The sequence below is a fragment of the Bufo gargarizans genome, chromosome 4 (assembly GCF_014858855.1).
Source record: "Bufo gargarizans isolate SCDJY-AF-19 chromosome 4, ASM1485885v1, whole genome shotgun sequence".
Taxonomy (NCBI): Eukaryota; Metazoa; Chordata; class Amphibia; order Anura; family Bufonidae; genus Bufo; species Bufo gargarizans.
The window spans coordinates 243,664,089-243,678,717 of record NC_058083.1 but is presented as its reverse complement, the minus strand read 5'-3'; the positions used below and the strand labels follow the sequence as shown (position 1 = coordinate 243,678,717).

The 14,629-nt window shown below is 44.3% G+C and overlaps 1 protein-coding gene across 10 annotated transcripts in view; it reads right to left on the bottom strand.

The window, feature by feature from the left end:
* Positions 1-14,629, bottom strand: part of RIMS1 (regulating synaptic membrane exocytosis 1) — a 400,438-nt gene that overhangs the window by 253,936 nt on the left and 131,873 nt on the right. For 7 of the 10 annotated variants that reach the window (XM_044292437.1, XM_044292436.1, XM_044292439.1 and 4 more), the window contains 2 exons: positions 6,590-6,657; positions 667-777 (listed from right to left, as the gene is read on the bottom strand). In XM_044292437.1, the coding sequence (XP_044148372.1) occupies positions 667-777; positions 6,590-6,657 (179 nt within the window). Of the gene's footprint in view, positions 1-666; positions 778-6,589; positions 6,658-8,471; positions 8,707-9,237; positions 9,371-14,629 lie in introns of those variants that run through there. The other 3 variants (XM_044292443.1, XM_044292450.1, XM_044292442.1) reach the window with 2 other exon arrangements.

The following is a 14,629-nucleotide window of genomic DNA, read 5'->3' as shown; positions in this document are numbered from 1 at the left end:
TTAATAATGTTGAAAGTATAGGAAACGGTAATTGGGGAGAACTGTGCCTAATGAAATGGCACATCCCTCCTAATACATCTGGAACACGTGGAATGGTTGCATTCCTTTATATACCTGCTATGAGAAGCCGTATGTTTGCACCGCTAGGGGTACATTTACACCGCATGTGCAGTGTCCATTTGACATATGTGCCAGGAAATCTCAACAGGCCCCTTTTCACCTGACGGAGGCTAAAAGAGTGTCCTTTTAGCCCTCATCATGCCAGTATGTGTCAGTTTCCTTTTTGGTGTTGTTGTATAGGGTAGCACAGTGCACTACACTATTCTATGCAGACATCCAGCAAAAAAATGTATACCGCTCAGGAGAATTAAAATAGGAGCCTATGGGCCTCATATGCCATAGGTCAGAGGGACCTGTCTGGCGTATACCTCTAATGCACACTACAAATGTCAGGTGAATATACCCTAATTTGAACTTTTTTAATCACTGTCTTTGATAAAAGGGTTTAAACATACTTTAACAACTTTTTTTGTGCAAAGACAAATGTTACAAACTTTAGATGTCTGACTTTCTAACCAGTCCAAAATCAGCCATAAATGGACTACAAGTGTGAGCCTCACCGTGTGAGCCAATATTTTCAGACGAATGTACTACTTTTTCACTTACTTTCAGCCCTAGAAGTGCTCCAGATTCTTTTGGCATACTTGTTCTCTTATTTAAAATAACACGTCCAATTAAACGATCGCCCTCCTTTGATGGCTGCCAGGTAACAGGGTGCTGGAGGAGAATATCAAAGACAAAGTAAGGATGTGCCTACTGTTCTTTTCTTGCTTTCAACACCTCATACAATAACTATTTGATTTCAGCAGGATTTATTATGCACAGTGGTCGATTTAGAAAGGCAGAGAACAGATTACTATACATGGGAAACACAGCACTACAGGTCAAAGAGTCAGGGTTTGTAATAAACTTCATTCCTTTCTGCTGTAGAAGTGAAAAGAACTAAAAGTGGACATATGCTTTTTTGTTAGAATAAGTTCTGAAGATCTAGATAAGAAAGAGGGAGATAGGAAGGGAGAAAAGGAGGGAGACAGAGATAGGGCTCTTTTACACTTGCGTTGTCTGGATCCGGCGTGTACTCCACTTGCCGGAATTACACGCCGGATCCGTAACACCGCAAGTGTACTGAAAGCATTTGAAGACTGATCCGTCTTCAAAATGCGTTCAGTGTTACTATGGCAGCCAGGACGCTATTAACGTCCTGGTTGCCATAGTAGTAGTCGGGAGCGGGGGAGCAGTATACTTACTGTCTGTGCGGCTCCCGGTGCGCTCCAGAATGACGTCAGAGTGCCCCATGTGCATGGATGATGTGATCATGCGATCACGTCATCCATGCGCGTGGGGCGCCCTGACGTCACTCTGAAGCGCCCCGGGAGCCGCATGGACGGTAAGTATACTGCTCCCCCGCTCCCCACTACACTTTACCATGGCAAACAGGACTTTAGCGTCCCAGCAGCCATGGTAACCATTCAGAAAAAGCTAAACGTCGGATCCGGTAATGCGCCGAACTGACGTTTAGCTTAAGGCCGGATCCGGATTAATGCCTTTCAATGGGCATTAATTCCGGATCCGGCCTTGCGGCAAGTGTTCAGGATTTTTGGCCGGAGCAAAAATCCTGCGGTATTTTCTCAGGCCCAAAAAAAACTTTCCGGTCCTGAACTGAAGACATCCTGATGCATCCTGAACGGATTTCTCTCCATTCAGAATGCATGGGGATAATCCTGATCAGGATTCTTCCGGCATAGAGCCCCGGCGACGGAACTCTATGCCGGAAGACAAGAACGCAGGTGTGAAAGAGCCCATAGAGAGGAAGAGAGAGAGGGTGGGGGAGAGATTTTTGCTGCCACCACTAGAGGGAGCTTAGGAGCTCACTGCATACTGTTTATATATTGAACTCAATAATAATACAGAATTAAGCTGGTGGTGGCTGCAGGCAGACAAAATGTTATCATTTAAAGGGTCACTAAGGCCGAGTGCACATTTTTGATATCACCCAACCCTAGTCTCAGCATTCAGACCCCAGCAATCTAAACTTTTGATGTGTCTCTATGACATTATTTTTTATTTTTTTTAAGTTAGGCTAAGTTCACACCTCAATTATTTGGTCAGTTATTTCCATCAGTTATTGTAAGCCAAAACCAGTAGTGAAGTAAGGTAAAATGGAAAGATCTGCACCTGTTCTGTGTTTTTGCCCCGCACCTGGTTTTGGCTCACAATAACTGATGGAAATAACTGACCAAATAATTGAGATGTGAACTTAGCCTAACTTAAAAAAAAATAATAATAATGTCACAGAGACACATCAAAAGTTTAGATTACTGGGGTCTGAGTGCTGAGACTAGGGTTGGGTGATATCAAAAATATTCCCACGATAACGATATTAAGAAATTGTTTGCAATAATATGTATTGCGACTGTACACTGTATAGCGATTGTACACTGTATACAGGGGAGATCGGTCAAGTGTGCTACACTGTGTGGGGGAAGGTTGGTCATGTGTATATGGGGGGGAAGTAGGTGGTATATTCCATTTAAATACAGATGGTAAGATTGAGCAGATAGGAGACAGTATTAGGCCTCTTTCACACTTGCGTTGTCCGGATCCGGCGTGTACTCCACTTGCCGGAATTACACGCCGGATCCGGAAAAACGCAAGTGTACTGAAAGCATTTGAAGACGGATCCGTCTTCAAAATGCTTTCAGTGTTACTATGGCACCCAGGACGCTATTAAAGTCCTGGTTGCCATAGTAGTAGTGGGGAGCGGGGGAGCGGCATACTTACAGTCCGCGCGGCTCCCGGGGCGCTCCAGAATAACGTCAGAGCGCCCCATGCGCATGGATCATGTGATCCATGCGATCACGTCATCCATGCGCTTGGGGCGCCCTGACGTCACTCTGGAGCGCCCCGGGAGCCGCACGGATGGTAAGTATGCTGCTCCCCTCTCCCCACTACACTTTACCATGGCTGCCAGGACTTTAGCGTCCCGGCAGCCATGGTAACCATTGAGAAAAAGCTAAACGTCGCATCCGGCAATGCGCCGAAACGACGTTTAGCTTAAGGCCGGATCCGGATCAATGCCTTTCAATGGGCATTCATTCCGGATCCGGCCTTGCGGCAAGTGTTCCGGATTTTTGGCCGGAGCAAAAAGCGCAGCATGCTGCGCTATTTACTGCGGCCAAAAAACGTTCCGTTCCGGAACGGAAGACATCCTGATGCATCCTGAAGGACGGACTGTCCATTCAGAATGCATTAGGATAATCCTGATCAGTATTCTTCCGGCATAGAGCCCCGACGACGGAACTCTATGCCGGAAGACAATAACGCAGATGTGAAAGAGCCCTTAGCTAAGAGACACATAGCTTTTACAGTCCACATGTGTCTTCCCCCGCCTTGGCCAATGGTACAGGGCAGTCCAGGGTTGGCTCATAGCTGACCTGTGAGGACGCCACTGTATTTTTGCCTCTCTCATTGGCTACGGACATTAGCCTGGCTCATGTGCCCAGCCGTTTCCTGATGTCTCACGTCAGATGTGTCTGAGCCTTCAGAGCGGCCGTTGATTAGCTAATGAGTCACGGTTCTCTGGTCGTTGGAGGAGTCTTGGTGAAATCGGAACAAGGTGGGGGAGGCTGCTGCGAGAACTGACAGGTAATGTGTACAGGAAACCAGACGAGGACGCTTTAGAAGTGATCAGCGCAAGTGTGACCGTCCTTATCACTAAAATACAGCAGTGATATCATCATATCGCGGTTTCTTAAGGTCTGTTTCACACTGGCGTTAATCTTTCCGGCAGGCTGCTCTGGCAGGGGAACAGCTGTGTAACTACTGTGTGTAGCTGTGCACTATAATGGGGACTGGTGGAGGTCCGTCCGCAGCACGGCAAATATGCCAAGACGCGGCCGGACAAATACAGCATTTTTTTTCCGCCCGCCTCTCTGCATATTTGCCATGCTGCGGCCGGATTGCCGCCTGTTCCTATTATAGTAAATGAGAACTTCAGGCAGCGCAAAGCTGTACACGGTAGTTACGGATCCGGGAGGCTGTTCCCCTGCCAGAACGAGTAACGCCAGTGTGAAACAGGCCTAAGACCCCCAAGGATCTCCAGAATGAGGGGAGAGAAGCATGCGTATAGCTACAGAAGCCTATACGGATGCTATGAGCGTGCCTCTCTTCCCTCATTCTAGGGATTGTGGTGGTGTCAGAACATAAACCCCCACTGATCTAAACTTTTGATATGTCCCTATGACATATAAAAAGGTTTTTTCTTCAAAAGTTAGTGACCCTTTAAATCTATCTCTACTAACAGGCTTTAGATATATTAGAAAATAACAACACAACATTAATCAGTACAGGAGTCTGTACCTAAAAACATGATGATTAATGATAAAAGGCAAAAGGTGGACATATGTAAAATAAAACATGTAACTCATGGCATTAACATGTGGTGAGACATCTGTCCTGGAGACCATTTAGGCACTATATAAATCTCCCACATAGTCTCTAGTAATCATGTTCCCACCTATAATAAAAATCTAAACAAGAATTTGCCACATTATAAGCTACACACATGCCCCTGCTGATGCTGCTACGGCATGCAACTCCGGCTACGGCAGCCCCCTTTCATTGGCCTCTGGTGAGGTATACGAAGCATCAAAAGAATGGAGATTTCACTTCCTCCTTAGGAAGCGCAAACTCAACTACAAGGTATGGCAAAATTCATGTGTTCCATGAAGATTTGTTCTGGATTTTTCTGCAGATGGACTTCACCCTATGCATTGCAAAGGATGAAATCTGTGACATAAATTAACATGCTGGAGATTTAAAATCCGCACTGTAGGCAGATTTTCACTTATCCACTTTGCTGGTATTGTAAATGCTGAGGACTTTCAACCCACAATTCCACAGCGTATGCACCACACGTGAAAATACCCTTATACTTCACTCGGTATTACTGGACAACATTTCAGTACTCAAAGAATGACTGGTTCAACCAGATGCTGGACACACGCCGTGCCAGAGCTTCTCATGCTAATGTCACATAACTTTTTAACACACTGCTGTGAAGACTTATCAGACATTTTGACCAGTACCGTCTGCCCCAGCATCAGCTGCTTGTGGGAGCGATTAAGGGCCATCTGTTAGTATGGCTATTCGCTAGTCCCATTACAGCATGTATCCTGGTCCCGGTTATTTGTGGTGTGAATTGTGGATATGTGCTTGCACTCTGCCCCAGTTCTGTATTTCAAAGGTTAAAGGCTATGTACACATTTGGGGGCAATTTTTTTAATTCGAGAATTGAACTCATTATAAGCTAAAAATCTTTTTTTAAATTGGTCTTTATTAAAAAAAATATGGAGTCCTTTTTCCTGTACAGAGCTGAGAGGCTCTACTAGCAGGATCTCAATTTTCTCTCTGCTCCATCAGAAAGGGAGCTGATGGGCTCCTTATCTCTGATCTCTGACCTTATAAACGCTCATCAAAGCTCAATCCTTATCTCACTGGTATGAATGTGGCTTAAATAAGTGTTTATGACCTCTTAGTAATTTAGAGATAAAGGTTATTGGTTGAACGGGCTCAAAGTGAAAGGATGCACACAGCTAGAAAAACAGCTAACCCTGTGTGACAGAATGGCTCAATATGTTTAAGACTTTTCTGTCTTAGTTCATTTTCCATAGTCTGATCTGTGTCACAGTCTGAATACTGTTCTAGTTAATTTTCTATGATATGAGTTTTCTGGATTCCATCCTAGTTCTTGTCGGATCGGTCTTGCCTAGTTTCTGTATGTATCTGCTGTGTCTGAACATTGTCTAAGTTGCTGAAGTCCATATGTCCAAGTGCATGAAGTCTGTATCTCTGGGTTCCTTATACGTTTGTCTACTAGTGCTTTGTGTTCTGTCTCTTGCCTGTATTTCGAGGTTGTCTTGGATTTGCCTGTGTTCTGTCTTGTTCTGAATCATACCATGCATGTGTCTCTGGTGGTTTCACCAGTGTCTCTGACCCATGGAGGTCAGCTGCCAAGTACACTGAGACCATCCCAGGAGACAGCGATCTGGTCGCTAACCGAAGAGAAGTCCACATCCCTGTACAGGGGTTAAAGGGTGAATAACCAGGAAGCACCATAATATCGCCTTTAGGGTTTGGCCCAAAGTCAAGGCACTTTCTTTGGCATAATGGATCCACAACCATTGTCTGTACGCATGTCTGCAACAGTAATGTGTCTTCCCTCGTAATGAAATCAACTGCATGGAGAACACAAACTTCTCCTATACTCCTGTATAAACATGGGGCCAAATTTACCACAAAGGTGCACATACAGACAGTCATGAGAAAGCAATAAATGGCTCAGGCTTGTTGAATATTTAGGCCACCCCAAGACACGCATCTACAACCTGAGATTGTTAACCCAATATTTCCTACATTTAATGTTAGTCTTCCTGCCCTGAGAACCCTGCTTCAGAATGGCAGCCCTGTGCCATGGTACTTTCATCGGAAGTAAACGTTTCATATACACTGAGAAATGTAATTTTCTTACCGAACCGAGAGGGGACGTGTCTCTAGTGTGCCACGTGGCAGGGTCCAGCCAGTAATAGTCCAAGTCACCTGTAGCAATGGAAAACATTAAAGGTATGTAAGTACACTTGAACGTCTTCATATTTGCTCTTTTGTATTTATTCATTTTCTTTTGCCCAGTGTGAACAGAGTGTAGTAATCAATTGAGAGCATCAGCAAAATAATTTGGATGCAGTAGTCAAAAAAACTTGCCAATAAAGTTTGTAGCATTAACCAACCATTTACAATGGAATATAATGCTAATTGTGTGAGCATTACACAGCAGCTCCTTACCATTTCCAAGATCTGAATGGAGGAAAGGTTTAGAACAGGCATCCTCAAACTGCAGCCCTCCAGCTGGTGTAAAACTACAACTCCCACAATGCCCTGCTGTAGGCTGTTTGGGCATGCTGGGAGTTGTAGTTTTGCAACAGCTGGAGGGCCGCAGTTTGAGGATGCCTGGTTTAGAACCTTCTCATACCTAGTCTTTCTTACAGCTGAGATCTTGATACCATTGTATCTAGTCTAGGAGCTCTAAAAATGAAAGTTTGAATCAGATTGGTTGCTATGGGAAACTAAGCCATTTTTCCTTTACACCAGTTATGATAAATCTACCCCACTATGTGTGGCCAAGCAAGTACAAATGCGGCCTGGTAATTGAGGGCAATAATCTCAGTATTAGGTCTGTATGGTTGTCAGACTGTGGACTTTCTAAAAGGGGTTCTCCAGGAATTGATGAAATACAATTACTGAAAATACTTAAATATTATTATTTTTTTTAAATATGGAGAGCAGTGTGGCATCCCATCGACAACAATGGGACGAGGTTTCTGAGAAGTTTACGGTGCAGAAATCAGTGTACAAAATCTTCTGTGTGAACAAAGCCTAAGAGAAAATCCAGCACAGTATCTAGAATTGCATTTCTCTAAATAGCTTATGTCAGCCAAACCAAGGAAGAGCAACCCAACTGTAGACAGCTGTCTCAGGGTTCTTGCCCTCTTTAGTAGAAGGAAGAGTACTGGCAAGATGTGATGCCTTACACGGAGTGCAGGGGGTTTCCTGATTTTCATTGAAGAGAACAGGCAGGTGCAAAGCTCCATGGGAAAAAAGTATGTAAATTAGCCCATGACAGCAATACCAATTACTCCTCTAAAAGGAAGAGCAACCCAACTATAGACAACTGTTTCAGAGTTCTTGCCCCTCGACATGAGCAAATTTGCATACTTTTTTTCCCATGGAGCATTGCCAGAACATTAGTCTCCATACGCCCTCCGTGTCTCTTCAATGCAAACTAGTAGCCCCCCTTAACACATAATAGCCCTGTTTAATAACAACCTAGATTAGTAGACACTGGATGAAGTGTCAGTGGCGCTTCCATTATGATAATTCCATCTTATTAAATATTTAAAATCATCAAAACAAAAAGTTTATATAGGTAAAAAAAATGGGTGTTAAATATACAGTAGACAGATTTAGGGCCGTTCACATCTCATTTTTGCTGTACAGTACATCAAGCGTATACATTTTGTAAACTGTAAAAACATACTGAAATGTATTGCTCAACATACCCATAGGCTATAATTGGGCAAACGTAGTTCAAAAACTCTTTTGACCACGTTTGTCACTGTTTATGGTTCTGTATATATTTTTTTAAGACAGAATAACGTATCAAACACACCATGCTTTTCTGTCCTGCAAAAATAAATGGATAAACGTATGTTATTTTTTTTACACTACAGTGCATGAAAGACGGATGAAAATATAAAACAAAAAAATCCTATTTCTTTTCAGATGACGCCTACAAATCTTTAAAAAAAAAAGAAAGGTTCAGAAAAATGTATATGTTAAAAAAAATGGACACATACCGTATATATTGAAATATGCACATCTGTATATGTTCGAAAAGATGGAAAGATACCCACAAAATTGCATACGTTTTTTTCATGTACATCTAATATGTTAATCCTACAGCAAAAAACAAAATGTGAACAGCCCCTTATATTGTAGCTATTGACTGATGCAGCCGCTCGTACACATTTGCATTACTCTTTAGAGAATCCCTGTCCGATACCCAATCCCGAAGCTTCCTTCAGTGGCACGGACTGATCCTCAATTGCTGTGCTATGAAATGCTTCTGCAAATAGCTGTGTGACCGCAGCCTCCTTCCATCAGAGCTCCGGCTCCCTCTCCTGTTAATCACAGCACAGAAATAGGCTCTCATTGCTTTTCAATAGGCTCTTAAAATGTACTAACCACAGCACGACTGAGGGGACACAGGGCACTCCAACTGTCTTCTGCCAAACACGGCGGCTAAAAATAAGCCAGACAATCTGTATGAATGTTATCCAAGAAAGTACAGTCCAGGAGGTGCCTGACATGCAGTTCAAATTAACCCTTGTCACGACGTGCCAAAGTGGATCGTCTACTCCACTAACAATGGGGTATAAAACATACGCAAGACAAGCATACCGTATAAAATAATATATATACATAACATCAGCATTTCTTAATGGGTCAGGCAATAGACTGGCAGGCAAGTCTCATTCTTCTTCTGAATCATGCAAAAAATGACTACGCTATAGTAAATGCTGCGACAAGATGAGCATACAAAACCTGCCCCATCTGCAGTACCATGGTGGTTACCTGTCCCTGAATGCAGCGTCTGGAGCAGAAACTGGACAAGCCCAGAGAACATATCACAGGCATGAGAATGCTCTCAAACCGAGCTGTCGTCAAGAATGTCGCTGGAGAGCGTCGTGTAAAAACGTACAAGCAGCGGTGCAACGTAAGCATTGGCAGAGATGTTCAGATACAACTCATCAGCGGCTGCTTTCTTTGAGCTCTGAGCCAAAATCCTCTGCAGTGTCAAACAACGCGCGTCGAAGAGGCCAGAGCTGCCATATACAGCGTGCTGCTGTCATCAGAACAAATCTCTGCAGCGGATTGCCCTCATTGATCACCACATAAATCAATAACTACTCAGTGCAATGCTAACTAGATCTCGGCTTCCCCCGATACAGCTGACCTGATGAGCCTAGAATTAACGGTCTCATGCAGATGCCGGTCATTTGTAGACAGCGGCATGAAATAAATATTGTACCTCATAAAAGCTGATGTGAGAAAACCTCAGCTCTGGAATTTCAGGAATCAATAGGGCTGCCGCAATCATCATTTCTGCTTACCTGGGATAGTCTGACTGACTTCTAATGGACTACATATGAAAAGGCTAGAGGAACATAAGCATTTGCTTCACACGGATAGACATCTTGTCATAAGATAAAAGGGGTTGTCCCACATAAAATATTTTACAGTTTTCAAACCAGCACCTGGATCTGAATACTTTTTTAATTGCATGTAATTAAAAATGTTGTATAGCCAGTGAGTTATTCAATAAAAATGTATCGGTAAAGCATCACCTACTACTACTACTACTTTGTTTGTTTTCTTATTTCTCTGTCCAGCTCACTGAGAAGGCCGCACATGCTCAGTTTCATCCTTCAACTGCCTCCTGAGCTGTGATAGGGAGAGAGCTCCATCAGAAAAGACACGCCCGCTGAGCTGCAGCAGAAAAGACACACCCCCTGAGCTGCAGCAGAAAAGACACTCCCCTGAGCTGCAGCAGAAAAGACACTCCCCTGAGCTGCAGCAGAAAAGACACTCCCCTGAGCTGCATCAGAAAAGACACGCCCGCTGAGCTGCAGCAGAAAAGACACACACCCTGAGCTGCAGCAGAAAAGACACTCCCCTGAGCTGCAGCAGAAAAGACACTCCCCTGAGCTGCAGCAGAAAAGACACTCCCCTGAGCTGCAGCAGAAAAGACACGCCCGCTGAGCTGCAGCAGAAAAGACACCCCCCCTGAGCTGCAGCAGAAAAGACACTCCCCTGAGCTGCAGCAGAAAAGACACTCCCCTGAGCTGCAGCAGAAAAGACACTCCCCTGAGCTGCAGCATAAAGGACAATACCCTTGAGCTGCCAGCTTGATATAAATCCAGCAAAGCAATGAATGTGTAGATCTCTGGATCCATGTGAGTTATAGGGCTGGTTCTAGCATTGTTAGAAAGAGATTGTTGTGTACTGTATGATGTCTGATTTTCATTTTTTACATTTCATTACAGTTTTTACATTAAATTGGATAACCCCTTTAAAAAATGAAAAAGATTGTAAAGTCCTAACTGTAATCTGAGTTCACATATACTAGCAATGATACAGGAATGGATGAAAGGGGTATTTCCATCATATCATGTGATTATATATCATGTAGTTACATCATAACATTATAATTAGCGGGGGTATAACCTGTAGGACCCCTGAGGATCATGAAAAAGGGACTGATATTCCAGTATCTCTTCCATTTTCTGGCCACCCACAATGCAGAAAAACACTGGGAGGTGGCCAGAAAATGGAAGAGAGGGAGGGCCATGAACAGGGCTTTGTTATAGCTCCCAGCACAGTAGGTGAACAGAAGTGTTCTGTGCAGGAGGGGCAGTAATTCCTCTGCTGCTTCTTCATGAGTGAGGATGAGTGAGGGCTAAGGTAATTGGACGACCGCTGACCAGTAAGCGATGGCCAATCATATCGATATTATAAGAATACCCCTTTAGAAAATAAGGGCTCAGCTATATTTGCAGCTTCACTGCAGTCTTTTGGTTGTGTCCCATATTCAGCTTGCACATGAACATAAATTAGTTAACATACACACAGTCAATGGACAAGGCATGGTTTCTTGAAGAAAAAATCTTATATTCATCAGTTGAATGGGTTTTATACATTACTAGTTCCAGATAGTTCCATAAATCAGAGCTTCTCAAGATTTAAGGCAAGCCCCACTGCTGAGGTGCCCACCAGTTGCTTATCCCGGGATGCATTAACTAACAGAAATTATCATAGGCTGCACAAGTCTTTCTCTGACTTTGGTAATACTCATTGTGTGCTCATTTTAATATGCTACTGCATTCAAGAGACAAATTGTAAGACAAACTGAGGAAATCATTTTTTTTTACATTTTGGCATGGACTACAATCTATGGTGAGTTCCAGAAATTACTATTTTCTGGTCCGTGAGGCCCCAGTAGATAACGTTCAAAAGCAATGCAATGGAAGCTCAAAAGTGTCAGGTGCGGGTCCCACAGCTAGGATCCGCTCCACGTCCAGAACTGGACCCCTAAAATGAAGCAGAGCACACTACACCTGTGGAGTTCCAAAAATAGCCAATTGTGTATACTCGTATTCCAAAGCCTTATAGCGGTGAATGAAATATGTACTGCTCAAGTTCACCCACTTCTCCATTCGCCACTATGGGACTGCTGGAAATAGCTGAGCTAGGGCCCTATTTCCAAGATTTCAGATGATGCAGTGTGGCCCCTTTGTTTTAGTGACTGCTGGGCGTCACAAGATACAGCCCTCTGATAGCCTCTCAGTAACAACTCAGAAGATGTTTACAGATGAACCTTCCCTTTACACCAACTATTCTCAGCACAGTATCTGGCACTGTTGCCTTGTAGCACTAGGGTCCTGGATTCCAATCAGCCACCACAAGAGGGAGCTTGGTGCAGAGATTATTGAAAGCTTCCATTGATATCAACTGTATGTATCCCTATGCACTGAGCTCCCTATAGGGGTGGCTACAAGCAGACAGTTTTACAATATACTGTGTAAAGGTAAACAGCAGATTTATTAGTGCATTTATGTCAGTTGTCTGGTATAAATAGATTAAGAAATTTGGAGGTCAGAAAGAGCAACATATTTATGAAGGAGCTGTTCCACTTTTTCTAACATAGAAGTCAGATAAAGTGGATGATACGGAGGGTGACTTTTATTAACACAATGGCAAGGCAGGTATTTTCCTCCCAGCATGTGCAGCTGGGCTGGTTTCCAGCCAGATGAGGTCAAATACTGGACTGGAGTTTAAGTGCCGATCCGGGTTTTGGCAGCACCTGGCTGTCCTTAAATAGGCAGCTGGGCTCAGCAGAGATGTCTCTCTGTTTTTGGGATCTTAACCTTTGTGTCGTGCTGGAGGGGTGAGAGCCACATACTGGGGAAACAGGCCCCCTAAAGCCTGCTGTGGACTACTGGAGGCAGAACTGCCAGCAAGGTGACTTGTGTTATATGTACTTTCCATTGTGTATGAATTAACACCAAGACTGGAAAGTTACGTGCTGTTTTGTGCAATTGCCTCAAGTGTGAATAAACACTGACATTTTATTTTGCCTCTGTACTGCGCCCGCTTACCCTATCTACCAAAGCAAAACCCCATAATTGGTGGAGGATGCGGGCAAGAGCAGCGAGGCTGTTGTGAAGGCCCTCAAGGAGGCTAATCTGCAGCAGCGAGAGAGACAAACCAGTTGCTGCTAAAACACGTGATGGCTTTGCAGACAGCAGGAGCAACCCCGAGCGTCCACGATGCCCAGAAAGCAGTCTGTGACAAGATTCCTAAGATGAACCCCGCAGACGACATCAAAACCTACCTGGCGATGTACGAGAAAGTGGCCATCAGAGAAAAGCTACCCCGTGACCAGTGTTCCCTGTAAGCTGCGCAGGCGCGCGGCCATGCAGCCTCCTTTATGCCTCCGCTCAGGATCTCTGCAGGCCTGCTCACCGTCGCAGACCGGATTTCAGGTGTATACAATGGCAGATTATCATAGGCGCACTTGGGTCGGCAGCCCCGGGCCCAGTGTAAATGAGGGGCCCATTGCCGTCCCAAACGCCCATGTGCCATTACATAATAATTTCACATTTTTACATGTATATGCAGCACTAATGCTACGATAAAAGCAGCCGGCCCAGAGTGAAGGAAGGGGAAAGGGGAGTGAGGGGGAGGGACTTACATCACTGCACAGCTCCTCCAATCAGGTGGCAGCTAAGTTCCCGCCGTACCCGCCCCTCTATTCTTCAGCTACAATGGAATATACGTCCCAACGCCATCTTTTTATTCACCTCTTGGCATGCTGGGCACCTGTGAAGAAGAGGCAGGGCAGAGCAGCAGTGACAGCCAGAGAAAGAGTGTGGCCAGCGGCCGCTGCCATGTTAGGCAGAGCCAAAGCTGTAAACAGAGCACCTCCTCTTCAAATACTGACAGTGGGATTAAATCTACACTGTCACATTACTAGTCTGTCTCAGAGTGAGACAGCCAGGCCAGCCCCCACTTATATTTTTATAGTAGAAAAGCAGCGTGCCAAAAGAGGGTAAAAGAAGAGGGGACGGCATGTTCTTAGACTGAGCCCCCCAGCCAAGTATTGAAGTGGCGTCCGAGATCCCCAAGGGCCAAGCCAAGTAATTGTAAGTTTTCATGTGGAATATGTTTATGTTATACACATATAGCATACACTGTGCCACAAAATATACAGTATACCTTTACACTGTGTAGGGGTTAGGCCTCATGCACATGACCGTTGCGTTTTTTGCGGTCCACAGTTTGCGGCACGGAACAGGCGGCCCATTGTAGAAATGACTATTCTTGTCCGCAAAACGGACAAGAATAGGACATGCTATATTTTTTTGCGGCGCCACAGAATGGAGCAAAGGATGCGGACAGCACACCGAGTGCTGTCCACATCTTTTGCGTCCCAATTGAAGTGAATGGGTCCGCACCCGAGCCGCAAAAACTGAGGCTCAGATGCGGACGAGAACGGTCGTGTGCATGAGGCCTTATACTGTATATTGTACAACATGGCGCAGGGGTTATATTGTCCGGCATGGTGTAACCTCCATACATTTGCCGTATAATATACAGTATAATCCTTGCACCATACTGTACAATATATAGTATAATTCTTGCACCATACTGTAGAATATACAGTATAATCCTTGCACCATACCGTACAATATACAGTATAATCCTTGCACCATACCGTACAATATACAGTATAATCCATACACCATGCCATACAATATACAGTATAACCCCTACACCATGCTTTACAATATACATTATAATCCATACACCATGCCGTACAATATACAGTAGAGTTCATACACCATGCTGTACAGTATACATTATAATCCCTGCACCATGCTGTATAATATAC